Source organism: Staurois parvus, unplaced genomic scaffold, assembly GCF_062004578.1.
Source record: "Staurois parvus isolate SC_StPar_1 unplaced genomic scaffold, SC_StPar_1.0 ptg000153l, whole genome shotgun sequence".
Classification (NCBI taxonomy): Eukaryota; Metazoa; Chordata; class Amphibia; order Anura; family Ranidae; genus Staurois; species Staurois parvus.
In genome coordinates, this window is record NW_028317949.1 from 3,675,853 (window position 1) to 3,703,585 (window position 27,733).

General features: G+C 39.3%; 1 protein-coding gene across 2 annotated transcripts in view; it reads right to left on the reverse strand.

Moving 5' to 3' along the window:
* Positions 1–27,733, reverse strand: part of FBXL7 (F-box and leucine rich repeat protein 7) — a 281,590-nt gene that overhangs the window by 21,286 nt on the left and 232,571 nt on the right. For both annotated transcript variants that reach the window (XM_089674833.1, XM_089674834.1), the window contains one exon: positions 1,228–1,839. In XM_089674833.1, coding sequence (XP_089530959.1) covers positions 1,228–1,839 — 612 coding nt within the window. The remainder of the gene's footprint in view (positions 1–1,227; positions 1,840–27,733) is intronic.

A 27,733-nucleotide genomic window follows, 5' to 3' on the forward strand; every position in this document is an offset into this window, starting at 1 on the left:
AGTAACTTTTAGCAGCCAATCAGTGAGCAGTTATGATGTGCAGTTACCTCTAGCAACCAATCAGTGAGCAGTAATGATGTGCAGTAACCTCTATAAACCGATCAGCTGTGTGGTAAGAATGTGCAGTATCCTCTAGTAACCAATGGGTGAGTGGTAATGGTGTGCAGTAACCTCTAGCAACCAATCAGCAAGAAGAAATCATGTGCTGTAATCTCTAGTAACTAATCAGTGAGCCTTAAAATGTGCTGTAACCTCTAGCAACCAGTCAGTGAGCAGTAATGAAATGCTGTAACCTCTGGCAACCAATCGCAATTGTTGCCTTATCTGCTGCAGTAAACTCATTTTGAGTTTAGCTGATATTTATTGTATATCTCAGAGCAGGCAGAGAGTGAATTTGCATGGGGGTCGGGGGGCCCAAGAAAAAGTTTGCCCAGGGTCTAATCAATGTTAAAGACAGCCCTGTGCACAATTACTTCACTACTACTACAAACTACTTTGAATAAATTATCTGAAATAATAAAGGACAATAACTTACACATTTCTATACCTAAACTGTCCAGAGTATGGAATTAAAGTACTTAAATATTCTTAATAAACATAAAAAGAGCTTTAAACATGCTCTCACTGACCTCAAAAGCTGCATGTAATGTGAAAAAATTAATTCTCAAAGATCCTCAAAAAGTTGTTTTATTACTAAGGCAAAGGCTGTTCACTTTGCAAGGCAATTTCCCCTTAGCATGTGAATGAGGCGAAGCTCTGCTGACTTCAATCATCCAATCATGTTTGAGCAAGAATACTGTGTTTTTTTCTTCTTCTACTTGCATGTGCCTGGATATTCTTTGCAAAATGCATTTTCACCGCATTTACTAAGCTAAGGAAAAATTCCGTAGCTACAGGAAAAAATAATTTTCCTTAGTAAATCAACCCCAAAGACTAAAGTCAGGCTTTTGTTTGGTTTTCAACAGCTAAGGCTGTGTTCACATCCAGGGTCATACAGTGTGCATGTCCCTGCCTGGGAATCACTGTTGTTGCATATACTGTAGCTGCATACAGAGTATATACATACATACATACAATAACGGATGTATCTCCCTGTAAATGTATAGATGTGTTTATATTTTCAGAATATATAGCGGTATACTGTATATCTCAAAATATTTTGCATACATTTAATGATAACTCATTTCTGTAAAATCCATATAACTATAGAACAGAAATTATCTTTACCTGACACATCCAGATGCTCTAGGTTTGGGCACAATGATACCACATCAAATACTGCCTCATTTGAGATATTGTAACAATTAGACACTTCCAGTCTCCTCAGTTCTGGGCAGCACTGGGCAATGGTGTATAGCCCTCGGTCCGTGAGCCGCCTGCAGCCACTAACAATTACTGTCTCCAACATGAGACAGACGTTGGGTGTATCTTGACAAAGTCTACGTGTCAGGACCTTTAAGGCCCTGTCCACACTTAATGTTTCACCAGTTAGTCTTATAGTCCTCCATAGTCGAGGGTCCCAGGCTAAATTATACCATCGTCGGCAGACTTGGGCACAGCGGCATAACTGGTTTGTGGGTAGGTATGAAAATATTTGTATTATGCATTGATCTGGCATTCGGTCGATATTTGCATGATCCTTTTGGTGTTTTGAGGCCAGACGTATCAGTGGGTGAGTAAGACGTGTAGGTGGTGGGGAATGTACTATAGCCACAGTCTCTCCTGTGATGGATGATGATGATGTTGATGATCCTCTACCATTCTGAAAGCTATGTAGGTTTTGTGGGCATATTAGTGCAGGACTTGGTGTGCTGAGTGTTCGCATACTCAAATCCGAATCTGAAAGAGACAGACATATAATATAAATTCACAAGCTGCATGATGGTCTGATTTATGATAACTTTTAATAGAAATTTTCATTTTGTAAATTCAACATTGACAAAACAGCAAACAACTAAAGTAGGTAAGTACTATATATAAAGTACACCTGTGCTCACAGCTACATACCCTGATAGCATCAAAGTGCCACATAGTAAAAAACATGATAATGTTGTAAAATACATTGAGATTAGAAGAGACAACATTGTGTTCATATGAATACCTAATATTTTAAATTATAAGTATTTTAAAGGGAATCCTCCACTTGCCAATTAAGAACAAAGTGGCACCTTGCCCCCAATCTACTAATGTTACTTACCTACACCACGTTCCCTCACTGCTCATTTATTCCATTGGAGCTCTCAGTAAATATCTGATCTTTCCAGGTATGGAGGAGCATGTGTGCTCCTACCAGCATGGAGGTCAGGACAGAGCAAATAATCGTCCGACTTGAACATTTTCACGTGAGGGAGAAGAGGAAGACGTTAAACCAGTGTTATGTATATAAGTCATCTGCATACATGTATTGATTAACTACTAGGTAGTGCAGTCTTCCAAAATTGAGAAGTGTTACAAGCCATTTATCTGTCACCATTTCATTTTCATTTTTGGTCAAGAAACCTTTAGATTACAGACTATTAGATAAATGGCCTTGAATTTTTTGTGAACTGCATACAGTATTTAGTTGTAGATTCATTTGCTCATGTTACTGTATATACACTTCCATAAAAACTTGTAATTGTATATCTTTCCTTACTAAAGTTTCCGAAAAAGTTTTATTGAAGTATGAAAGGCATACCAAGTCATATACAGATACGGATCGCAGTCCGCGCATGCCCTCTTATAAGTTCTCCCGTAACGCAGACGGGATCAGGACATTTAAGTAAATTGTAGATCATCCTGAAACAAAGTCCTACAGTAAGGCAGATGCATAATATATAACCATAGCAATAATGATAACAATATGTAATTTTGAGAAATACAGTGTACACTAATCCTTGTGTCGGGAGATCTCAAATAACAGGACTGTGAAGTGCAAGACAAAAGTGTCATCTCAAGGCAAATATGTCCTATGTTTCCGTATCCAAAAAGTATAGGTTAGTTTTGTGGATTATTGTTACACCTGTACATCTATGAGTGCTCTGTACCTTATGAAAAATATAGCTAGTTAGAATGTAATAAAGAGGTGAAAAAGAGAGAAAGAAAAGAAAGAGACGAGCGCGGGAATGGAGGAAGAATATGAAAGGTAATATCATAATGGGGTGGGGGGGGAACATAGGGGACAAATATATAGGGAGAAAAGGAAGTCACATCAAGCCAGTCACATCAATAAGCATCGGCCAAGCTGTAACAGATTCTATCTTTAATTAGGGATACAATTCAGTTAAAGTCTGTTAATGGAGCTATTCCTGAGGTGAAAGTTCTAGAGGCTTTCTGTGTCTCCAAATCTCTTCTCGCTCATTCCTTCATTAAACAATGATAAGTATCAGTAGTTTGGAAATGAGTCCAACAAGCCCAAGTCTTCCTGAATCTCTCGGGGTGTTCTTTTGCCACTGAAATCAGCTCCTCCATTTCCGCGATTCTGATGATCCTAAGAATCCACTCTCACATGGTGGGAACATAGTCTGATCGCCAATGAACCGGAATACACTGCCTTGCCGCATTTATCATGTGTAATGCAAGCGACTTACGATAAGTCCTCACAGGAAGTGAGGAGTGATGGAGTAGACATTGTGCTGGGGTAAAGTCTAGGGTGTATGTAGTTACTTGTGTGATTATGTCCAAAACTTTTCTCCAGAAGGGCTGCAGCAGCGGGCATTCCCACCATATATGTAGAAGAGTACCTGTTGCCCGGTAACATTCCTTACTAAAGTTATACATAGCGACACATACACACGCACTAGGGTCAGTGTTAGACTGAAACCAATAAACTTGTCAGTATGCTTTGGAATATGGGAGAAACCAACATACACATGTGGAGAATTCCAGATTGTTTCCCTGGTGGCAATTCAGTGATTCTGTGGTCTGCATAATCAACTATCCACTGTGCTACAAAATATATCAACTTTGAACTGCAGCCACCAAGAAAATGTAATATAATCTACCTGAAATAGTTTTTTTTTCTGAAAATGTTATCATCATGCTAACTTTTTTCCTTTTACTGGGTTTAGTTTCTGTTCAAGAAACTTTCTGGCTGCAGAGTAAAGACACTGGTCTGGGTAAGGGATTTAGGAAACCACACTGTCTATGGACAGCTTAGTACATGGCCTGTAAAGCTGGCCATACTCTAGTAGATTTTTGAATGACCGTTCAAGCAAACATTTGCAGGAACATTCCTATAAAGATTTTCAGTACAGATGATGACTTTCCGAATGTCGTCTGAAATTGCTTCAAAATGTCATTTGCTTTTAGCATTAGAGTTTGGAATGAGTGTAGTTTCCCAAGTGAACACCAAACACACTGTTAGAAATTTTTTTGTTTGTGAAAACATTTTCCATCCTGTTCATATGAATTTTCTCAAAATTGCGGTCGAAAAAATGAATGTCAACTTGAACCCACTAAAGATTATAAAATAAAACAGATGCTATTTAAATAAAAAATATTTGGAATTAAATTTTACTAGGGTAAATAAAAAAATTATTATTTAAGGCTCCAAATGTGAAAAATAAAAAAATATATATAGCCCATAATATGGTAGATAGCCATGCTTGTACAAATATGTAATATAAATAGATAGGCGCTACATATAAGTATGTGAAATATACAAGTGCTTGGAAGGCTAGTATCACTACATGCCCCTCAATTGGGCCATATAATTATAATGGCCCCTTAGGGTGGTGCTATATACCCACAACCTTTACAAAAAACGTAGCGTGTTAGGTAACTAGGGTAAGGCCAGCTTTAATGTGATGTTATTGTGTATAAGACATGGATGGTGACAGAAGCTGCGCTGCTTTAACTTCCAGGGGCATCTGTGCAAAGTGATCACAGGCAATTCCTGCTGAGCTGTCAATAGGATAAAAAATTCAAAGATAATAAATACATTTTCTGGCATAAATGGACATCAGAAATATAACTCTAACTTTACCAGAGTGGCCACAAATCAGTTTTAATATTAATTTGATAGGGTAGTGGGATCATATTTAATATTTAGTTAGTTAAATCATTGTATATTTTTATTGTATATTTTTAAATGATATTTTAGCACCAATTTTATATCTTCACATAAACATTTATTATAAAAAAAAACAAACCGTACTGTAATATTTATTTACAATGAATCCTTATAAAGTGGGAGTAAAGCAAGGTTTCTTAATAAAACCGTTGCATCAGAGGTGTAGGTCCCATTGGAAGATCTGTTTCCTGAATACTTTAAAACTACTAGTAGATTGTAATCCTACTTGCTGGTGTAAGATTTCTTCCATGACACTCGGGATTAACAATATATTTCAGTGAAGATTATGAGTTTACTATGGATAGGTTAGACTGGAATGATGACAAAGCTATAAATGAATATAAATCTGCATACGTTGTCAGCAGACTGTAACCTCAGTCTTCAGTACATATTCATTTACCATATAACAAGAAAATAAACAACATTTTTTCCCCTAAATCATTAAACAAGTCTTTAACAATTCCCAACAGTGTCTCTCTTGTCAAACTGTCAGTGATGGGGTAAATATCTGAGCAAGCTGTTTTATGATCTTTGTGACAGCTCCTGACATTAACCTGGAGAATTTCTTCATGGGCATAGCAGGAGAGATAACATAAGGGATCCTATGTATAAATGTAACTAAGCCTCCAGAGCTATCATCTCACTTACTGTCCAATAATTCTCTGTGTCAAGATCAGCTCCTGGGTGGCCTGTCTCCAGTTTAGAGGTTTCTGGATTACTACTCAAGTCAGGCACATCTGTACACATTCACTGTTCATTAACTTGACGCAGTAACCACAGTTCAACCCGTCAATCAATCAGTCCAAGATTGTACTCCAGGGGGAAAATGTACAATCCTTAATTGAAAAGATTTAGGTTGCATTTGTTGTTCTATGAACATATAAAGGTGCAAATTGCTAAATATAATGTAAATAGTAAATGTAAGCAATAAGTGAAAACTAACATAGACATCTAATACTATCCAGTACAAATGGAATACCTAACCAATATACCTTAATTTGAGATCTCTTTAATCTGCAGTATAAGAACATATACTCTAAAGAATGTCAATAGGGGGGTATGGAAGTGTTAGTCCTGAAGACTGAGCTGTGTAACTTTCTCTGTTTGCCTGCTTTCTGCATCACCAATTACGTGAAAACTTCTTTCTAAAATAGATTCAATTGGTGGCTGTGCCAAAATTCTTAATACTGGCATCTATTTGAGGTGTAGTATGAAGAATGATCTAGGATAACCAACAAAAGTGGTCCAGGATAACCAGATTGCAGATAACAGGGAGATGGGTGGATTGGCACAATAGAACAATGCCTTGGTAAAAAACTGAACTGCTCAGCAAATATTGCATGCTCTCTATATAAGACATCATGCACAAGGATGGTGAGAGGCATAAAAATTGCTGAGCACAAAATTTCAGGCATTTTCCTATTCCCAGGAGCTGCAGGTGGGTTGTACAGCCAGCCATACTATTAAATGGCTGTACAGGGCTGTACTCTTGTAAACACTGATGCTTTTTTGTATCATCATTTATGCATATGAGTGTGCAGGGTATTGTATTATAGTGGGCAGCACAGTGGCTAAATGGTTAGCACTTCCGCCTGGCAGTACTAGGGTTATTGGTTTGAATCCCAGCCACGGCACCACCTGCCTGGAGTTTGCATGTTCTCCCTGTGCCTGTGTGGGTTTCCTCCAGGTACTCTGGTTTCCTCCCACCCTCCAAAGACATGCTGGTAGGTTAATTGGATCTTATATAAATTGGCCCTAGTATGTGTATGTATGAATGTGAGTTAGGGACCTTAGATTGTACACCCTTAAGGGTTAGGGACTGATGTGAATGTACAATATATATATATGTATATATATATGTGTAAAGCGCTGCGTAAATTGACAGCACTATATAAGTACCTGAAATAAATAAATAGCTGTAGAGGGGCCATTGCTGTTTCCCTTTTAAAAAACGATTTCCCTTTTAAGACTGCATGCTGTCAGAAAGGGTTTGATTTGCTCAGCTCTCAGCAGTACTGGAGTGTTTGTGGGAGTTGCAGTTTCATCACAGAGGCAGACAATGTAAACTTATGCTGCACAGGACTACAGTGACCTGGAAGCTTTGCAAGGAGGAGGGAGCAAGTTTTTTTGGGGTCTATAAAAAGAAGAGCTGGGCGCCCAGGAATGGGGAGGAGGGTTGGTGAGCCACATGTGCCTTTGTAGAGGACATGTGGGAGCTAGTCTGCAGCCCCTACTGTTGAAGTACACTGACACTGTTTCCAGATTGGCAGTGGTTGCTAAGGACAACGGTTATCTACAGCAGCTGAAGTCAGTGACAACGTGATCATTGGTACCAGTCACCAGCGACCGACAGCAACGACATCTCCCACCACAGAAAGAGAGGTCAGAGTGTTGTAAATCGCAGAGGAGGCGTGTGACCATCCCAGGTGAGGCACCTCAGAGATTGTGCAGCACCGACAATTGACAACAGAAAAAAAACTAGCAGAGAGACAGAGCCCCATTCATCATCCCTTCAAGGAGTTAACCCCTGGAGACTGTTCTTCTTGGATGTGGTGAGCAACTGCTAACCAGTGACATGTCAGTCCTTAAGAGCGCTCCACCGATTCACTAACACAGGCCTGTGCAACACATAGACTCACACAGTGTTACAATCCTGCAGTATACAAGTGAATTTGGGACTGAGCCTAAAGAGATGTCAGTTTAGCTGGGGACATATTGCTGCTGTAGTTGCAGGGGGTTAATACTGATCTATAGCTATACCAGTATATACATGAATATTGTGTTTATTGATGTTATTGTGCCAATACTAGAAGGTTTGTGTATTCAGTACATTTACCTGCTATTTTCCAAGTTAATTTGCAGTCTATTTGCAGAGTTTTATCTGTCTTATTAAACCTGTTTTAAATCTTCCAACAAGGTGTACTGGTGTGCTGTGGATCCAATATATATATGGTTCATCACTGAAGTAAGGACAGAAGTGTCCGTTAATACCAGCGGCTCCTTCGGGGGTGAGCGCTACACAGCCAAATGTCTGCATTCAGGAAATGCATCTTGGGCACATGCTAGGGTTGTCACCTTTTTCTTCAAGCCAAACCCAAACACTTTAGCGGCACACAGCATTTTTCTTGGAGTATACACTATAAAATTGTAAAAAAGACCTAGGACACTTTTGGGTGCCCCAAGGAGAGTAGTAATGTGGCTTAGTGCACCGAGGTGAACAGTGGGTGTGGCCAAATGGTAAGTGTTATCCATGGAATGCAGAGGTCAGGAATAATTAATGTACAGAATACAGGGGACAGGAGTGTGTAATGCATAGTAGGAGGCAGGAGTCAGAGATGTGTAACGCAGTGGAAGAGTAAGGAGAGTGTAAAATTCCCTCCTTGAGCAATACTCTCCCACACTTTACCCTTTCATTAAAAATCCTCACTCCTTCTCCTGCAAATATAAAGTCTCCACCTCCCCAACCCCCCCCCCCCTCACACCTAAAAAAATTTTCCCCCTTCCTCAGCAAAAGTCCTCCTACACCATCTCCAAAATCCCTAGTCCTAGCAGCACAATCCCCCCTAATCCCATCCCAGTACTCATACCCTTTCAATTTCCCCTCCTAATACAAATCCTCTTCCCCTACCAGCACAAACCCTCCTTCCCCCTCTCAGAATAAATCCTTCTCCATCCACCAAATCCTCCCTTCCAGCACAACCCTCGATTCCAATACAAACCCCCCCCCCACAAAAAAAAAATCAATCTTGTAGTACAAATCTTTCTCTTCCTTCCACTCCCCCCCCCAAAAAAAAAATCGCACTTTTAGCACAAATCCTCTCCCCAAAAAATCCACCTTCCCAGCACAAATCATCTTCCACTCCCCAAATCCCCCTTCCAGCACAACTCCACATCCCAGCACAAATACCCCACCTCAACATCTCCCCCCCAAGCATACATTGTTCTCAAGTACTAATCCTTTACCCCAAATCCCCTTTCCAGCACAACATGCTCCCTATCCTGTAACAATTCCTCTCCCCTTGTCCTCTCCAGCACAAATCATCTTTCCCCCAAGCCCCTCCTACACAAGTCCTCTCTCCACTTCCATCCCAAATCCTCCCACCCAAATCCCCCCTCCCAATACAAACCCCAAACACAAATCCGCTCCCCCATTCTAATACAAATCTATACCTCCCAACTGTCCTGGTTTTCATGGGCCTTTCCTGAGATTTGAACAAAATCCCAGCATCCCATGAATCCAGGCTGAGTCCTGAAACAAGTTCTGGCACTTGGCTCCACTAAGCAAATATACAATAAGCATATGGTGCAAACCTAAAGTAAATACCAATGTGGAATATAACCAATAGACGGTAAAACGTGACAAGTCCACATGAAGTCCATGAATAACTAAAAGTCTATAGAAAAACACTTAAAAGTAGCTCCACCAAGAGACTGGAATGTAGCAGAAATAAAAAGAAACTCTAAGTGCAGTATTAGGAAATAATTTAATAGTAGATACATAGAACACTCACATGTGTGAAGAGATTAAAAGCCTTAAAAATTATGAGGACCATAGCCACTCTGCTGATGATGTATTGGTGAAGGCATCCAGGGCCAGATGGAGCCTGAAACCAAGATGGACATCTGCGTTCCAGGGAAGGCACTGGCTCCTGGAGATGGAGAAAACCGTGGAACCGAAAGTGACATCAGCAAACACAAAGACCGGAAGTGACCTCAAAGGGGTTGGTACGTAGCCTAGGTAACGTGTTTTGTAGCACCAATCAGCTCCTTTGTCAAATCTGATTGGCTAAAAGGACGAATCCCATTTATATTGGTGGGTAAGCCTATATGGGTGGGGTAAGGGCAGTCCTACTACACTAATGGAGAGGAACGTAGAGAGAGAACACATTCTATTGATGAACTATTAACAGAACGTATTACAAGAAGATGTATACAAATACATGGCAATGTTTTAGAAGGATAACATAAAATAGAAGAATATATAGCAATTGTGGGGTAACACACTATTTAACAATACAGAAGGTGACTATGATTATAGTAAAAAATACCAGTCAAAAATGGAGGGAAAAAATTGCAAATGGACTTTAACCATTTCAATACCATGCAATTTTACACCTTCCTGCCCAGGCCAGTTTTCACGTTTCAGCGCTCTCACACTTTGAATGACAATTGCGCGGTCATACAACACTGTACCCAAACTAAAATTTTATCATTTTCTTCACACAACTAGAGCTTTCTTTTGGTGGTATTTAATCACCGCTGGGGTTTTTATTTTTTGCTAAATTAACAAAAAAAGACCAAAACTTTTGAAAAAAAACACGTTTTTCTTTGTTTCTGTTATAAAAGTTTACAAATAAATATTTGTTATTCATAAATTTAGGCCGAGATGTATTCTGCTACATGTCTTTGGTGAAAATAACCCAAATTAGGATGTATTTTTTAGTTTGTAGGAAAGTTATAGAGTTCACAAACTATGGTATAGATCTGAATATTGATCAATCCTGAAGTACTGACGGCCAATCTAATTTCTTGAGGTCCAAGAATGTCAGAATAGTACAGATATCCCCAAATGACCCCTTTTTGCAGAGTAGACAGTCCGACGTACTTCATAAGAGGAATGGCGAGTTTTTTGAAGTTGTATTTTTTTTGTCATAATTTTTTGGAAAATGAAAAAATGGAAAAAATTATTTTCACTATTTTTTTTTACATACTGTCACCAGTGCAGTACAGCGTCATCATATAACTGGCATGGCGGTGAACAGGGACACTGACTGGTGACAGTATGAAAAAATATATATATATATATATATTTTTTTTTTATTATTTTTAATTTTTTATTACATTTTTTTTTTTTCATATTTTACTATGACCAAAGTAGTACAATGTTACCATAGTAACATTGTACTACTTTGGGGAAGTGATCAGTATTTTTTTTATTTTTCTTTTTTTACACAATTTGCTTATAGCAAAGAATTACTTTGCTATAAGCAAGCATTTACCAGAATGAAATCAATTCATTCAGTTTTTTTTTTTTTTTGTGCTTAGCTGTGATTTGGTCACAGCTAATCACATGACATGTGCATGTGACCTGCTGTGACCATTCACAGCTAGGCACTAGTATACAATGGATGGCATGAATGAAGCCATCCATTGTATACAACTGTCATGTGACCTGCTGTGATTGGTCACATGGTACCAGCAACGGGGGCCGGTACTCAGATCTGTCATCGGCCGTGTCCGAGGTACACGGCCAGTGACAGATCGCGCCGCTGTGCCGCTCTGCAGTTGCACGAACTGAGCATGTGCGGGAGCACGCCAAATGGCGTGCACCCGGAATGCAGAAGCACTTTTGCCGCCGCCAAACAGCCATTGGCCGGGCGGCAAATGGTTAAAGACACAGAAACTCCAAACACATATTAGTAAAATCATTTGTACTTTATTATGACAATGAGTCATGAAAAAAAATCTTGTAGTTTAAAAGAGATCATTATATAATGTCCCCGCAGACAATGTCCCACAGCCCACCATATTGCAAGGAACAAACTAGTGATGAGGGATACAAAAACCACTAGGAAGATCCTATGGGGGGGTGAGAGACATTAAGCCGCAGGATGAATGGCCCAACATGTTTCGCGACAATGATCGCTTCTTCAGGGGCTTAGTAGTAAAATCTAGAAAAGATATACATATATTGAATATATCAATTTACAACATGAAAATACAACATGTAAATACAAAAAGGAGAGGTCATACAATAATATACTATGACTTATGTAAGTCATATTATATTATTGTATGACCACTCCCTTTTTTGTATTTAAATGTTGTAATTTGATATATTCAATATATGTATATCTTTTCTAGATTTTACTAAGTCCCTGAAGAAGCGATCATTGTCGCAAAAAATGTTGGGCCATTCATCCTGTGGCTTAATGCCTCTCACGACCCCATTGGATCTTCCTGGTGGTTTTGTATCCCTCATTACTAGTTTGTTCCTTGCAATATGGTGGGCTATGGGACATTGCGGGGAAATTATATAATGATCTCTTTTAAACTACAAGATGTTTTTTCATAACTCATTGGCATAATAAAGTACAAATTATTTTATTAGATGTGTTTGGAGTTTCTGTGCCTTTAAAGACCATTTGCAATTTTTTCCCTTTTTTCTTTCCCTGCATTGTTGACTGGTATAATTAGGACATGGCACTAAAATATTACCTTTTTGGGAGTGATCTGACTCCCGGATACACTCCACTCTTCCCTTCTTTTGCAATAATAAAAAATAGTTTTGATAAAAATAATAATAATGAAAAAATTACGGTGATATAATAAAATATATATATAAAAAATATATAAGAAGATTAGATCCATCAAAAAACAGGAGGAAGAAACTAAAAAAGAAAGATTTAGATACAGACCATTGTTCATCAATTCATATATTGGGCAATGTTCATAGGTCCATGGAAAAAGCAAAAGTATAGTAATTGTATCAAATAATAGTACCAATTTCTATCTCTTCGTTGAGACCCATCGGAGCCAACGTGTCCAAAATGTATATCCAATAGGTCTCTTAAGTGGCTATGGTCCTCATCATTTTTAAGGCTTTTAACCTCTTAACATATGTATGGATTATTAAATTATTTCCTAATACTGCACTTAGAGGCCGCCCCTTGTGTTTCTTTTTACTTGGCTCCACTAACTTGCCCAGCAGGAGGTTCACTAGTGTGGGCATCTAGGGAAAATGCCCTGCCTCTCTTGGGGTGCCAGGGTTCCAGATGCCATGATCATCCTCTCTGTGGCAGTCGGCATCTCTTTGATTTGGGGGAGCGGTGGGGCGGGGAGATATGTGCTTGGGAGGTGCTTTGGGAGGGGAGAGGGCTAGTGCTAGCATGGAGGAGTTGGATATGTTCTTTGGGGGGCACTTTGGGTGGAGAGAGGGCTAGTGTTAGTGGGGGGGTCAGATATGTGCTGGGGGGGTACTTTGGGAGGGGAGAGGGCTACTGCTAGCATGGGGGATGGGGGGGTCAGATATGTGCTGTGGGGCACTTTGGGAGGGGAAGGGCTACTGATAGCAGGGTGGGGGGAGTTGGATATGAGCTGGAGGGGTGCTTTGGGAGGAAGAGAGCTAGTGCTGGTCGGGGGGTAGGATGTGTTGGAGGGTGCTTATGGAGGAGGGAGGGCTAGAGATAGCAATGGGGGTCAGATATATGCTGAAGGGGGACCTTTGGAAGGGGAGAGGCTAGTCCTAGCCAGGGAGGGATGGTTGGGGGTCAGATATGTGCTGGAGGCTGCTTTGGGAGGAGAGAGGGCTTGTGCTAGAAGGGGAAGGCAGATTTCAAATCCAACTCAAACTTCTTGCTAAAGCACCCCTCCAGCACATATCCACTTAACCCCCACCCCCCCCAATCACTCCATGAAAAGTACAACTTTTTTAACTTGTTCCCCTTCCCAGCCACTCTTTCCCCCTCCCCTGTCCATTTACAGAGTATAATAAACTTTCTACAGACCTCAGATCAGCACATGTCCCTCCTCCTCCCTCCTCCTGTGTGTGTAAACAGAGCTGATGGGCTGCCGGCGGGGAGGGGAGACATTCATGAGTGAATATCAGAGGAGACTTGTCTCAGGCTAGCATGCCCCTGCCAGCAGACCTGGCACAATCTGTTCTGAATAAGGTGTCCGGGTCTCAGGCAGACGGAAACCTGTACACATCATTCAAAACCCAGACAGGTGGCAACCCTAGTAGATGCCTGGGTTTACAAGAATAAAGACAGGCCATTCATTTGTATGGCAAGCTTTATGCAGCACCTTCAGCTGCCTGGGATCAGGAACATGATCAGATTGTTATGCCCAGCAATTTTTAGGCCTCACATCATCCATGTGCATAAAGCCTAAAGCTGGCCTTATACTGCCAGTGGGTTGAGTTAAAAAAAAAATGGATTCTTCCATCTACACAAACCAGCTGGAGGGAGGAATCTCCCTTCCAGGACATTGTATTCTGACAGCTGCATCCGCAGGTGTCACAATACACTGATCGACGGCTGCAGCTGCTGATGGAGAAATATTTTCCCCGTTAGCTGCTAATAGAGAAATATTGACAACAGGTCCATGATAGCTTGATGAACTTCTGCCAAAAAAAAGGATGGCCACACACTGATCAAAATAAAGCTGGTCCCTAGGACACCAGGGAAGTGCATAGCCAACTTAAAGTGATTGTAAACCCTCACCTTCTAAATCAACCCATGCAATTTAACAAATAAATGAAAGGCAAAACATTTGTGTATAGATATAAAAAGTATTATAAATACCATTTTTATAAGTGATCATATGCCCTCTATTCTCAGATGCATAGGAGCTTGAGGAAGAGAAACAGTAGTACAATGATCTTCCCAGTGACAGGCTGTGGAGGGGGGAATTTTGTCAGCAGAAATCTGATCAATGGAGGAGAGCAGGTTGGGTTTCCAGCACAGCTAGAGACCTGACTAAGCCATGTTCTCCTGCTTCGTGTGGTCAGTTTTTAAGCAGAGGGACTGGCAGGAACACCAGGGATTTTACAGAAAGGAAGCAATATAAAAAGAACAGGATACTTTTTCATACATGTACATGGCATAGTAGGCACATATCAGGAATATGAAATGGTGGGTTTACATATTCTTTAAACCTTAAGGTTTATTTTTAAGTTCTGATTGCATATACCTCTAATTTTTCAGTGGCCAAAAGTGTTTCAGCGAACAAAAGGTTTATTGGAATAATAATCTACAGATTATGTCATTGTGTACAAATTATGCTATTTTAATTTTTATCTCCTTAGTTAATACATTTGGAAGGTAATATCATTGTATATTAAATACAACAATATTTCAAATTTTTTAAATATTGCTCTAGAAATAATGTACTGGAAATGCTTTATCAAGTAATGTACAATCCAAAATTTTAAGTGTGTCACCAGAAAAGCTGGAAGAGGAAATCTTGAAATAGGATCAGCTGTACAAGGAATCTCCTCTCACTTTGGAAGGATGTTCACTTACTTCCTGTTGTGTCCCTGAGACATGAAATGAAAAGACATTTCCCCAATGGGAAAAGGACAGCAAATAAAGCAAATATGGCAAAACAAAATATATACAATACATATATATTTTATTACTTCTGTAATCTGACCAAAACTTGACTATGAGCAAAAACCTTACAGTTTAGCTTTAATGTTGACAGGTTAATCGTGGGTAAATGGATAATGCACTTTTGCCTGCACTTTAGGTTGGCCATAGATGGATAATTATTTTAAATAAATGGATTCCTCCATCCAAAAAGTCGAGGTGGATAGAGGAATCCTCCCCGCTGAGATATTGGGGTTGATTAACACTGGAAAATCCGGTGCACCTCTTCATATAAACCAATCAGCTTCCAAGTGTTTTGGTCAAAGATTAATTGAACAAGCTGAAATTAGAAGCTTATTGGCTACCATGCACAGCTAAACCAGATTTTTCACTCTTCAGTTTTACTAAATAAACCCTACTGTATTCTGACAGCAGGAACTCTCCACTGTCAGAATATTCTGATTGAGAAAATTTCAAACAAGCCCATTTGACAGAAGTTGGTCATTAGATCAACTTCTGTCAAGTGGGTACAGCCACATATGGCTCAAAATTTGGCCAGTCACTGCTGAACAGACTGAATTTAGATGCACCTATGGCCAACTTAAATCCTGGGTTTAATCCCTGATCAAGGACATTGTATGGACATTGTTTGGTCTCCCTTTGTTTGGTCCCACTGTGCATTTAAAATTGTGGTAAGGAACTCTAAGCTGGCCATAGATGGTTCGGATTAAAAAAAAAAATCCATACATTTGAGGTGGATAGGGGGATCCCTGGCTGCATTATTGTATTCTGGCAGCAGGACTCATCCACTGCCTGAATACACTGATCAGCCGATTAGCTGCAAATGCTGATCAAGCAAAAATATACCAACTGTCCTGTTTGGGAGGATTTGCATGTCTATCAATGTATGGCCATTTCTATTCGAGAGGAGTTGATTCAGTGAAAATTCATCTGGTTTGTACTGAGCCAACCTAACTTTGATCCAAGTATGGCCAATCTTAGGCTGTTAACCTATTTTGGGGTGAAACTAATGTGAAATATATATATACACACACACACACTTGCACAGTTTAAACTTTATAAGCTTCATTTTTTTCAAGCAAGATAAAATAATAGAAGCAAAACTGAAAGAAAAAAAAGTTTTAAAGGGAATAAGCTTACCCTGAAACCAAACCAGTATTTTGCTATTTACTAGATTCAGTAAAGCTAAAGAGAGTGCAAAGAAGGTGCGTGTAAGATGGGGGAGGGGCTTATGTCATAATGGTTTGAGTGTCTACAGGCTTCAGTCCAGTAAGTTTAGCCCTATTAAATTGTAAATTATGCTAAAGCTAGCCCCAGACATATGGTATACAGATGGGGTGGAGGTTTTATTATGAGATATCTAGGAATTAGGTTAAGAATATATACCATTGTGAAACAGATTGCTTAGCTGCATGAAATTTAAGAGCAAAAACACCACTGCTTGTTCACGGCAACAAACTAAATTCTTCCTCTACTTAAAGTAGATTTAAACCTTAACCATCTGCTTGCTAAAACATTGCATGTCATAAACAATTGCCATTTTCTGTAAATAAAAAGCCTGTTTTAACTTTTTTTTTGAGTTTTGGTGCATCCAAGTGCTGATAATTTCCTGCAATCACTTTGCACTCCAGGGAAGGCTACCAGATCAGTGCCTAAACATGGACCTCCATGGCAAGATTACCAGGTATGATTTTAATGAAAACTTCAGATTTAAAAATATTGAAAACACTTCTGAAATCATTTTACCATGCTAAAGAATATTAGTGATTGAGGTTACATTTTTTGGGTTTAGATATATTGTAATGATCCGCTAAAACTGCTTTTTGGGGGGAATTATAGAAAGTAGAGATGGATGAAAATATGGATATTCCCATTGTAGGAGCTACAAGTCCACACAAAATTACCACTACAAAAGAGCAAGGTAATTTGAAAGGAACACTACTGAATGACTATAAAACCCGACATCCCAGAAGCCAGTTAGGGTAAAAGCTGCATTTTATGACTTGATTGATTTACAAGTTCATAAATGTTGGAAACCATGGTGTTCCATAAAATTGCGGAGCCAGACAAATAGATTGTCAACAACAGACACACTGTAAATAGTGTATCAAAATAATCACAGGGAAAATAAAAATGTAACAAACTGCATTAACAATGCTGGAACAAAATACAATTTATATTTTTAGAAATTCCTGTTACAAATCATGACAATAAAATTCTTGTTTTATGGCATCTCGTGGTTTTCATTTAAAAAATATTCTCTTGCTCTAATGAAGCATACAATGATCGTAAAAATATAATTATAGTTTATTTTTTATTATTTTGTCCATTACATTTGGTAATGATGGATCAGTAATGAGTCCACCACCACCATCCAATGTATTTTAAAAGCGTATGTAGGTGAAATGGAATTCTCAGCCTACTTTAGCCCTTTTATTGTAATTCACCACCCTATCTCTTTGCAAGAGATGGGGGCAAAGACATGTAGCTTTAAGCTGGCAATAGCTGGATATTTTTTTTAGTTTGGCCAAAAACGAACAGATTCCTCCATCCACACAATCAAGGTGGATAGAGGAATCTTCCCCATTGAGACATTAGAGAAGATCTCCTAAAACTGAAGCATGCAAAATCTGGTGCAGCTCATCATAGAAACCAATCAGCTTCCAGGTTTTGTCAAAGCTTAACTATATAAGCTGAAGTTAGAAGCTGATTGGCTACCATACACAGCTGCATCAGATTTTGAGTGCTCCAGTTTTAGTAAATCTCCCCATTATATTCTATCAGTGAGGACTCTTCACTATCAGAATACACTGATCAGCTGCTTCAGCCACTGGTCGACAAAAAATTCCAACAAGCCCATTTGACAGAAGTTGATCTGTAGATTGACTTCTGCCAAGTGGGAATGGCCAAACAAGGAATGAAATCGGTTCAGTCCATGCCAAACTGCCCAAATTACAATCCATCTATGGCCAGCTTTAGATTTCATCTGTAAAGCTGGATTTTAGTCTGTTGACCTATACTGTACTTGAATATTTATTCACTGCATATATGGAAGGTTTGGATAGGTGGCTTCTGCACAGATGAGCCATAAGCAGACATGGAGTTTCTTTTGTGAGCTTTTCTTATGTGTGTCCAGGTAAATCTTTTTTGGATTCTGTTTGGGGAAGTGTGTGTGTGTGTGTGTGTGTGTGTGTGGGGGGGGGGGGGGGGGGTTAGAATCCCTGTCATATTTTTACTACCCTGTTGGAGAGATTTCCCCAGCACATACAGTGGCTCATGCTACTGAGAGCACTAGGAAAGACAATGATTATACCTGTGTTTACACCTGCAGAACTTATACAACAGACAAGGACCCTTACCAATGGCAGAGAACTAGAGCGATCAGCAGTAAAAGGGTTTTTATTGTGTCCATCTTTTCTTCAATATTACCAGCTCAGCATGAATGTAATACTGCGTACACAGCTCTATGGCTGCTAGGGTTGCTGCTTTATGAATTGGCAGTGCCCAGCAGTGATCTGCAGCCTACTTTCTGTGTACCCTAAGGATTTTCAAGTATTGAACAAAGTGTTTCAGGTATATTTACATAATATGCTAAATGCAAATTGATGTTTGTTTTGAAGGAGATGGGGACAGGGTCTTGTTTTGTGTAGCATTTCCAAACTGGAGCTGAATGGTATTTAAAAGGAAGGAGTGGGTGAATCTGCTTCAATTCACTAATCGTTCGGTGATTCCTGCTTGAAATTTGGCCAACCTGTACTTAGGGGTGAGTCCCATTGAAGTCTATTGAGGGTGAATCATGTTATTTTATTCTGGCTATTTTTAAAATTAAAAAAAGGGTTTGGCTATACATACAATTTAAGGCTAGATTCACAATGCTGTGATCCAATTTTGATCCAGTTTTCAGTAGGATTATGTAGTGCAACTTGGATGCTATTTTGATGAAGTGGTTTGCAAAATTCATGCTGGAATTGCACCAAAGTAGTACAGGAACCTTTTCCAAAATTTCTCCACGCTGAGTCACATTGATAACAATGTGATTTCCATTGTAATGCGATTCTGTGCAACTCAAGTCGCATCTGAAAGTGCACCGGTGGGAACGGAGCCTAAGAATTAAGAGACTCCAGATAATAAAGCAGTGCAAAACGGGCCAGAAACAGGACTAGACAGGAATTAAAACATTAGGGAAAATAGAAATGTACTAGAGAAAAAGAGATGAGTAGGTATAATTAGGAGACCGCAGACGCTACAGTAGTATAAAAGTGACCTACAACAGGACATCTCCAATAATTAGTCTAAGCTTAGATTTAGGCATGAATTGAAGTACATGAATGCAAAAGCAATGCAGACCCAAAAATGATACCAAAGCCCTCTGATTTTTATAAAGGGAAGCTTTATGCCAAAAAATGTTTAACCTATAAAAAAGTCCCTATCAACATACAATATACACTCAAAATAAATAAAAAAAACTAAATAATACCCCCCCCCCCCCGAAACAAAGGCACATTTTTTTTAAAAGAAAGCTTTACAGAAAAAAACTCAGATCAACCACAAAATACAAAAAAAAAATGGAAAATCCCCTGGTAACGAGGGGAGAAATCAGTAGACCCTATAACTGACCCTATTCTCTCCCTACACCAGCTTTTAATAGACGTTCCACTATAGCTGCTCTGTGCCCCCCTTCCTGCACACTTTTTCTAAAAGAACCTTAATGGCCCTTTTAAGCCTGCTAGCCATAGTTCAAACACCATGCAGTGGCTTGAGGTTCAAAAAAATTATTTTGGTCGAGTTTGCAAAAACTTTTGCATGGGCTGCAAATTTTAAGCCATCATTATCTGTAAATCTGCTGTCCATTGTACAACTTTCCACTGAAGGTAACAATTCTACAATACTTTTCAGTCACTCCAGCACTCAGTGTAAATGACTTGTTTAAGAAGCGCCATTTTGTATGGCTGTTGTTGAGCAATGGACTAAGCATTTATGAAGCTTCTGGCAAAATACAACTTGTATCTTTTTGTGGCATAAGTATGTTTTACCTATCAAAGTTAATTACTTAACCATTTTCTAGTGATTTGGAAAAAGTCAAGAATCGCAATGTCTTTTCTCAGATATACTAGGCTCCAGCTAGGATTTGGTAGAAGTGATAAATATTCTTATAAGCTCTGATGACATTCAAAGCAGTTTTCAAAATATATTGTAAACATGTGACATCTAGACTGTCCAAGTATCTATCTGCACAGTATCAAAGAATGCCATAATCTTTGTTCTTAAGATTTCTTAGCCTATTAAGCTGCATAATAAGCCGAACAATATATTTAATAACTGCTCAGGAATTCATGTCTGACATGTATAAATTGCTTGTTTCCATTACGTTTTTTTCATGCTGCATGATAGCATGTATCATATAACCAGTTACAGAAGATCTGTCACTTTGCCCATATGGAGTCTCTTAGTAGCCTGGCCCTGACTCCAGTTATACTCATCTTTCCGGCTTTTCCATACTTCTTGGTTGCTACCTCACTGCCATTACAGATTTCCATAGCTTTTAGGTATGAATGAGCATGTGATCTTCTCCCAGGTTTCAGTGTCCAGGCTTGAGCAGCGAGTCGCTAGACATAAACAGATGTTGACTTCCCAGGGAGTATGGGAAAAGTGAGTATTAGGGGGCAGGGGTTTTACCAATAACAAATTCTGTCTGACACTTTGCTCTGAATGGGCAAAACAGCTGTGTTTAAAAGACTAATGTACTTTTAATATAAATATATTTTTTACTGGGTTCCCCTCACCCCTCCTAAATGCTGCCCATCTGGTCTTATAATTATTTTCCACCCCAAATTAGGAACCTTCACTGTGCAGTCCCACTCAGAGCTTCCATTCCAAATGGCCACTTCATACTGCTCATGTGCGCTTTAGCCCCATTCAATCGTATAGGAAAACCATACTCCAAACGACTGCTTGAAGCTTCCATGAATATGGCTTTTTTGGAATGAATAGGGGCATGCTGCACATGCGCCATTAAGAAGTGGCCGTTTTAAGAACAAACACTGTGTAGGTCAGAACAGGGCTGCAAAGTAAAAATTGAGGGATCTGAGCTGGAGATAAGTATAAGACCAAGCAGATAACACTTAGGAGGGTGAGGGCAACTAAGTAGAAAAAAAAATACACAAGAGCACAGTTGGACTCTAAACCAGGGGAGGATAAACCGTTTATACAGACTGTGCAGCTACACAAAGGCCCTCTGTGACTTTTATACCAGTTGTATGCTGGAAGTGCATTAGGACCTTTTATCTACCATGTAGCTAGGGTGGGTAAGAAGGGAGAATCACCCATCATGAAACCCCTTTTCCATGCTCCTAGATTGTAATATCAAAGTGGTGTAGGGCAGCAAACCCTTCATTCATTCCCTACCAGACCAGACATGCAGAGTACATCTCCTCTTTCTTCTTATCATATATAGACTTGAAAGGAAAGGAGTGTACACTGTCTGACCCCAGCTGTATATAAGGGCATTGAAAATTCCTATCTATCTATCTATCTATCTATCTATCTATCTATCTATCTATCTATCTATCTTTCTAATTATTCAGTGACTAATTTCTTGCATTTGGGCAGTAGTGGTATAGTGGCCCAAAAATACTCATCTCATGAGTATTAACTCATCTCATTGGAAGGATTGTGACATCTCTAGCATGAAATCCAAATGGAAGGTAAGTATTTTTCTAAAAGGCTCTTTTCTTCTTCTGTTTTTTTGTTACATTTTGTCACCTGGGTGATGTAATACGTAGACTTTACTATTTAGTGCAAGGTATTTCCACAATCCGTTTTTATACCTCAAAGTTTTCAAATGTGAGGGGTTTTCTCCTGAATTAAATTGTTTTTTCTGGTGTTTTGATTTCCACCTTATTATACGTTCCCAGTTTACTAGAACAGGTACATTTTTAGGAATTCTTTCATACAAATGACATCATACAGATTTATTTACGAGAAAAGTCTGGTGTCATTTTTTTCTGAGGATTAAAGCACCTTCTACTTAAACCAGCTTTCTTAACACGTAGTATTTTTCTGTCTTTCATGAAAAGCAATTATAAACCTTCCTTTTGTGAATTTATTACTTGTGTAAACACACAAATCATATAAACTCTCTGCTCAACAGATGATCAAATCAAAGACATCTGCTAAGAACATCTCTGTGAAGTGGCAGAGCTGTGCAAGCAGAACACTTTTCTCGCCTGTACACCAGTGGGGTGCAAAGAAATCGTGCTTGTTTATGTGCTGTCAGCACCTTTCCAGCAGGCTGCTATATTAGCACTGAGTGAGGGGAGCTGCACTGTGTAATGCTGGGAAGGAATGTTAAAAGATTATTGAGCAACATTCTCAAGAAAATGAATTATATCTTTTATTTTCTGAGAATGTGAGATTACAAGAACAATTCGAACTCAGGAATGCTGTACCAGACAGCTATTATAGTCTTGTGGAACAGTCTGTGCTAGAGATACTGAACAGATATACAATGAGAAATTACACAAATGGAATGGGATTTAAAGTGGTTCTGAAGGTAAAACATTTTTACCTTAATGGATTCCCTGCATTAAGGTAAAAAATGTTTTACCATTTTCTGTGCCCCTGCTCCCAAATACGTACCTGAGTCCTGTATCCATCCAGCTCTGTGCCCATCTGGCACTCTTCTTTCCTCTCACCCCGTTCTTGCAAGCTTGGCTGAGGGCAACTGGAGCCATTGGGTGCAGGGACGAGCAGTGCTGAGTGTTTCAATGAACACACACAGCCCAGCTCGGGATCAAGTACTTGCTATGGGGGCAGACACAGAAAAGTAAAATCCAAGATCACCAGTGGAGGACCCCAGCAGAGGAGGTTCAGGACTGCTCCGTGCATTACCACTGAGTATAACACGTTTATTATTTGAATTTAAAAAAATTACCTTTGCAAACACTTTTAGTGCATATTTTAAAGAACAATATTAATTAGGATTTGGAAGTTAAATATTGTACACCAGTATTAGCTTTAGTATGTTTATACATTATTTATGCCATAATTATCTCCCCACTGTACCTATTTTGGTAGACAGTCCAATGTTGGTTCTTAAAATTTGAGTGTGCTCAAAAGCAGGGGCGGACTGACCATTTGGAAACTTGGGCACTGCCCTAGGGCCCAGGGTCAGTAGGGGGATGAGATGCCCCTGGTACCTTTTTAATAGGCTTTTTTGAGTTTTGGCAAGGACACAGGGGCCCCATGATCCCCTATTGCCCGGGGGCCCCATGAGTTTTCAGTCTGCCCCTGCTCAAAAGTATTCATTTACACATTGTATTTCAGTTATTTCTAGCCTACAGAACAATCTTAAAAATTGTAACCTTACTTTCTGAAGATCCCCACATATTTACTTCCTTGAATTCTGTGATGTGTATTCATATGTCCGGTGAGTAGGCACTGATATGTCACACATTTCAGAGCCTGCCTTCTAAACTACAGAGATGCCGAAAGGAAGAGTTTCAGGAGGTGACATCAGTACAGGAATCACTGATTGCAGGCAGCAAGGTACCATGGCATATGTAGTCCTTATAAATGGAAAGTAAAAGCAGAGAAGCTGTAAAGAATGCAGTAAATCCAGGAAATAGTGGAGAGAGGTGGCCAGCAAACAAGCAGCACTCACAACTGCTTATATTGATCTTTCCAAATATAACAATTATTTAAATTGCTATTATAATGCTGATGCTAAGTGTACTCTGTGACCATAGAACTCCTATGTAGTATATTGTCAGTACCGGCTAAGGCTATGTGACCTGAATTGTATGATGTCGGAAGTTATGCAAGAATAAAGTGCTTTATACCAGGTCCTGATAATTAGTAGGCTGTAAAAAATACACACCTAAATATAACAAAACAAAGTGCAGGCATGTAACATTTATGTATGCAATAAATGATTTGGTAGTATGTATTTGGGAATAAGGTTAGAATAAGACAAATTGGAAAAACAAACGGAAATGTATTTTAGAAAGAAAGATAAGCCTGAAACAAAAAAAAAATGGGCAAAGGGCTACATGACAAGGGGGACAGGGGATACTAGGCAGGATAGGGATAATGATAGAGTTGGTTAGAAAAGGCGGCCACTTACTTAGCTGCTTGGGGGGTACACAGGGAGGAGACCCAAAGAGCGGCAAATCCTTGGAAGCAGTGTATGGGTAAGCATTTTCCTGCCCTCCCACCCTGTTGTTGTTTGTTTTGTTTGGGCCCTAGGGCCTTTGGTGGTTTAGGTCTTTGGAGGTGTTATCATTTTCGGAACAGTTCATAGCATTGACCCATCTAAGGTATGGTGTCCTCTGTTGGATCAAGTGGTAACAAGTTGGTATCTGGTATCTGTTGGTATCTGCAGAAAAGTGGGTTTGAACCCGAGCCGGTGTTTTGCGGTTAGTAACGCAGATACACAACCTGATGTTAATTCTCAAGTGCCTCCCAAGGCCACCAACCTGTATGTTATGGCAATTGGTTTATGTACATGTTTTCTGCTTTAAGGAATGTCATTTTGGCTTATTAACAAACAGCCAGGTTGGCCAATTTTCTCCAGATCTGGTCTTTGGTCATTTCTTAATTAGTATAAGTTGGGAAGGGTAGCTATGGTGAGATGTAGAAGGACTTGGAGACACATGGGTTACTCTAGTCATGGTATTTAAAGTGACACTAAATCCTGGTTTTATTCATGTATGTGTTCTTAGCTCCAAATCTGCCAAATATTTTTTATTCTGTGATCTGACTTTCAACTAAAGGGTGGCTGGCTACATTTGTTCTCCATGGTCCTATCACTACCGTACCGCCCTCTTTTGCCCACTCCATAGATGGACTATGGGCTATGGGATTTGTAGCATACATATAGCATTGCACATGGCCACAACTAAAATGCGCTGATTTTTCCAAACAAATGAAAGTGAGGGAAAAACGAAGAGGCTTGGGAGCTCACATTGGGATATTACAAGAGGTTAAAAAACACAGTAAGAAACTATTTCCTAATAAAAAGATTACAGGACCATTACCCACTTGCTGTCCACCCACAGTAATTTTGGGTGGTGTTTGTACTGTCCTGACATTTTCGGGGCTCAAGAAATGAGGCCGTCAGTTCAACAGAATTGATCAATTTTTAAATATACTGTACATAGTTTGTAGACTCTATGACTTTTGCACAGACAGAAAATATACATTGATTTGGTTTATTTTTACCAAAGAAATGTAGCAGAATATATTTTGGCCTAAATGTTGTCTAAATAATAGTATTGCAGTGCAATTGTCAGTTAAATTAGCATAGTGCTGAATAACAAAAAAAATGCCCCTACTCATGAACAGGGTAAAACCTTCCAGAGGTCAAGTGGGTAAGTAATGGGTGTGTACAGGGGCGGATTGAAACTCATGGGGCCCCCTGGGCAATAGGGGATCATGGGGCCCCTGTGTCCTTGCCCACACTCAAAGCACATCCAAAAAAGCCTATAAAAGGTACAAGGGGCATTTCATGGGGCCCCCTACTGACCCCGGGCTCTCGGGCAGTGTCAGTCCACCCCTGGGTGTGTATATTTTAGAGAATACAAATATTGGTTAGTATCACTTTAGTTTGGTTTCACTACCAGAATGTTTCTGGTAATCTGCACAAAGAGGTAGACTGCACTAAAGAAAATTCATGAAAATAAGTTTATGTGCCACTAATAGAGGGAACTTTTCCTAAGTGTAACGTGGCATTTGCCATTTCTAACTTTTCATAAAAAAAAAAAAATCAGCACAGTGAAAATGACTTACAATCGATGTGATGTGTGTCTTGTGTTGCTGGCTCCTGGTTTAGTTGAAATCATTCTCCTTTCATCTCCCCCATCCTCCCAGCCTTAATCTTCCAGTGCCACAGGGGCCAATAGAGCCAAAGGAGTTGTGAAAGGCAGTCATCAAGAGTGCCCAACTATGCCTGCCCTTTTTGCCCACATCCTTCATTCATAGAGGCTGTACTACAGCTTCTACAAATGAATGATGATCTATGAATGTAGACAGCAGGCCTTCCAATTATCCACCCTTCCTCCATTCACAGATTGCTTTTCATTTGTAGAAGTTACAGTACAGCTCTATGAATGGAGGAGGGAGCGGTCAGAGCTCCCTCAACACTGTTAAACCCTGCTGCACCAGAAGATTATGGTGGGGAGGTTAGGGGGGATCAGAGGAGGAAGAGTTCAACTAAACCAGGCGACAGCAGCATAAGGGACACATCACAATAATGGTAAATAATGTCCCTTGTGCTGATTTTTTAAAAACTAAATTTTGGCTTTCACTCTTTTTTAGTTGGAAGATTTGCATTTATAATCTCAATTCACTGGTCAAATTTCCCCATACATTCACTGTCATTTTAGGAACAGTGATTTTGCATTCTACCTTGGTCTCAGTAACATTGTCTTTTTACTATTACTTTGGATTAGTGACTTTATTATTCTCCAATGATCCGTATGAAAGGCTTAACCTGATCAAATTTGTTTATTCATTGATGCTTGTCTACTACCTTATCTCAGCCGTTTTTTCAATAGAGGCCTGCAACGATTTTGCTTTCCCTTTTGAATATGGAGTACATCTAGAAAATTGTCACAACTACTTGATGGCTGAAATGTATCTAGAATAATTGGGGCATCAAACTGCATCAAACTCAAGCTCAAACTGATTTTCTGGACAATAAGGGGTTTATTTACTAAAGCTGGAGAGTCCAAAATCAGACTCCCTTCTGCATTGAAACCAATCAGCTTCTAACCTCAGCTTGTTCAATGAAGTTTTGGCAATGAAACCTGGAAGCTGATTGGTTTCTATGCAGAAGGGAGTCTGATTTTGCACTCTCAAGCTTTATTAAATAAACCCCTAAGAGTCATTAATAAATACAACAAATAGAAATATTTGCCATAGATGAATTTACATCCACAACTCTATAGTTGAGCTTGGTCATTGTTGATCTTAGTCTTGAGTGAAAAGAATCTAAAATCATCTACTTTGTGCTATAATTAAATTTAATGCAAGGGCACATTTCACATCACTGCCTGGATGCATATAGGAAGGTTATTTCAGGCACACTAACGTCAACTATACCCATCTCAAATCGCATTTGAATACTGCTAAATTGGTCGAATTTGAGCCATGGGTGGCCTTGTTGTCACCACCAGGCTTGACAAGATTCAATCTGAAAATCGAAGGAGCTTGACAAATTTCATTCAAAAATACTTCAAAATTTGGTTTGCTTTTAGCATTTGATTTTGGAATAAATGCACTTTCCTAAACCAAATCCACAGTCATTCATAAAAATATGTTTGCTTGGGAAAAATTTATTTTCCTTTTCCGTCAAATTTTCTCATCATTACAGACAAAAATGAATATAGATTTTACCCCTTTAATGATTAGAAAATCAAACTAATGTTCTTAAATGAATAATTTCAAAGGAAAAATTCTACTAGTGAATGGGCAGCTTAAAATTATCCATACACATTTTTATTTCTGTCATTCAGCCTTGCAAGCCTAACGAGAGAGATCACTAGATTCCCCCTTCTATTTCTGATGG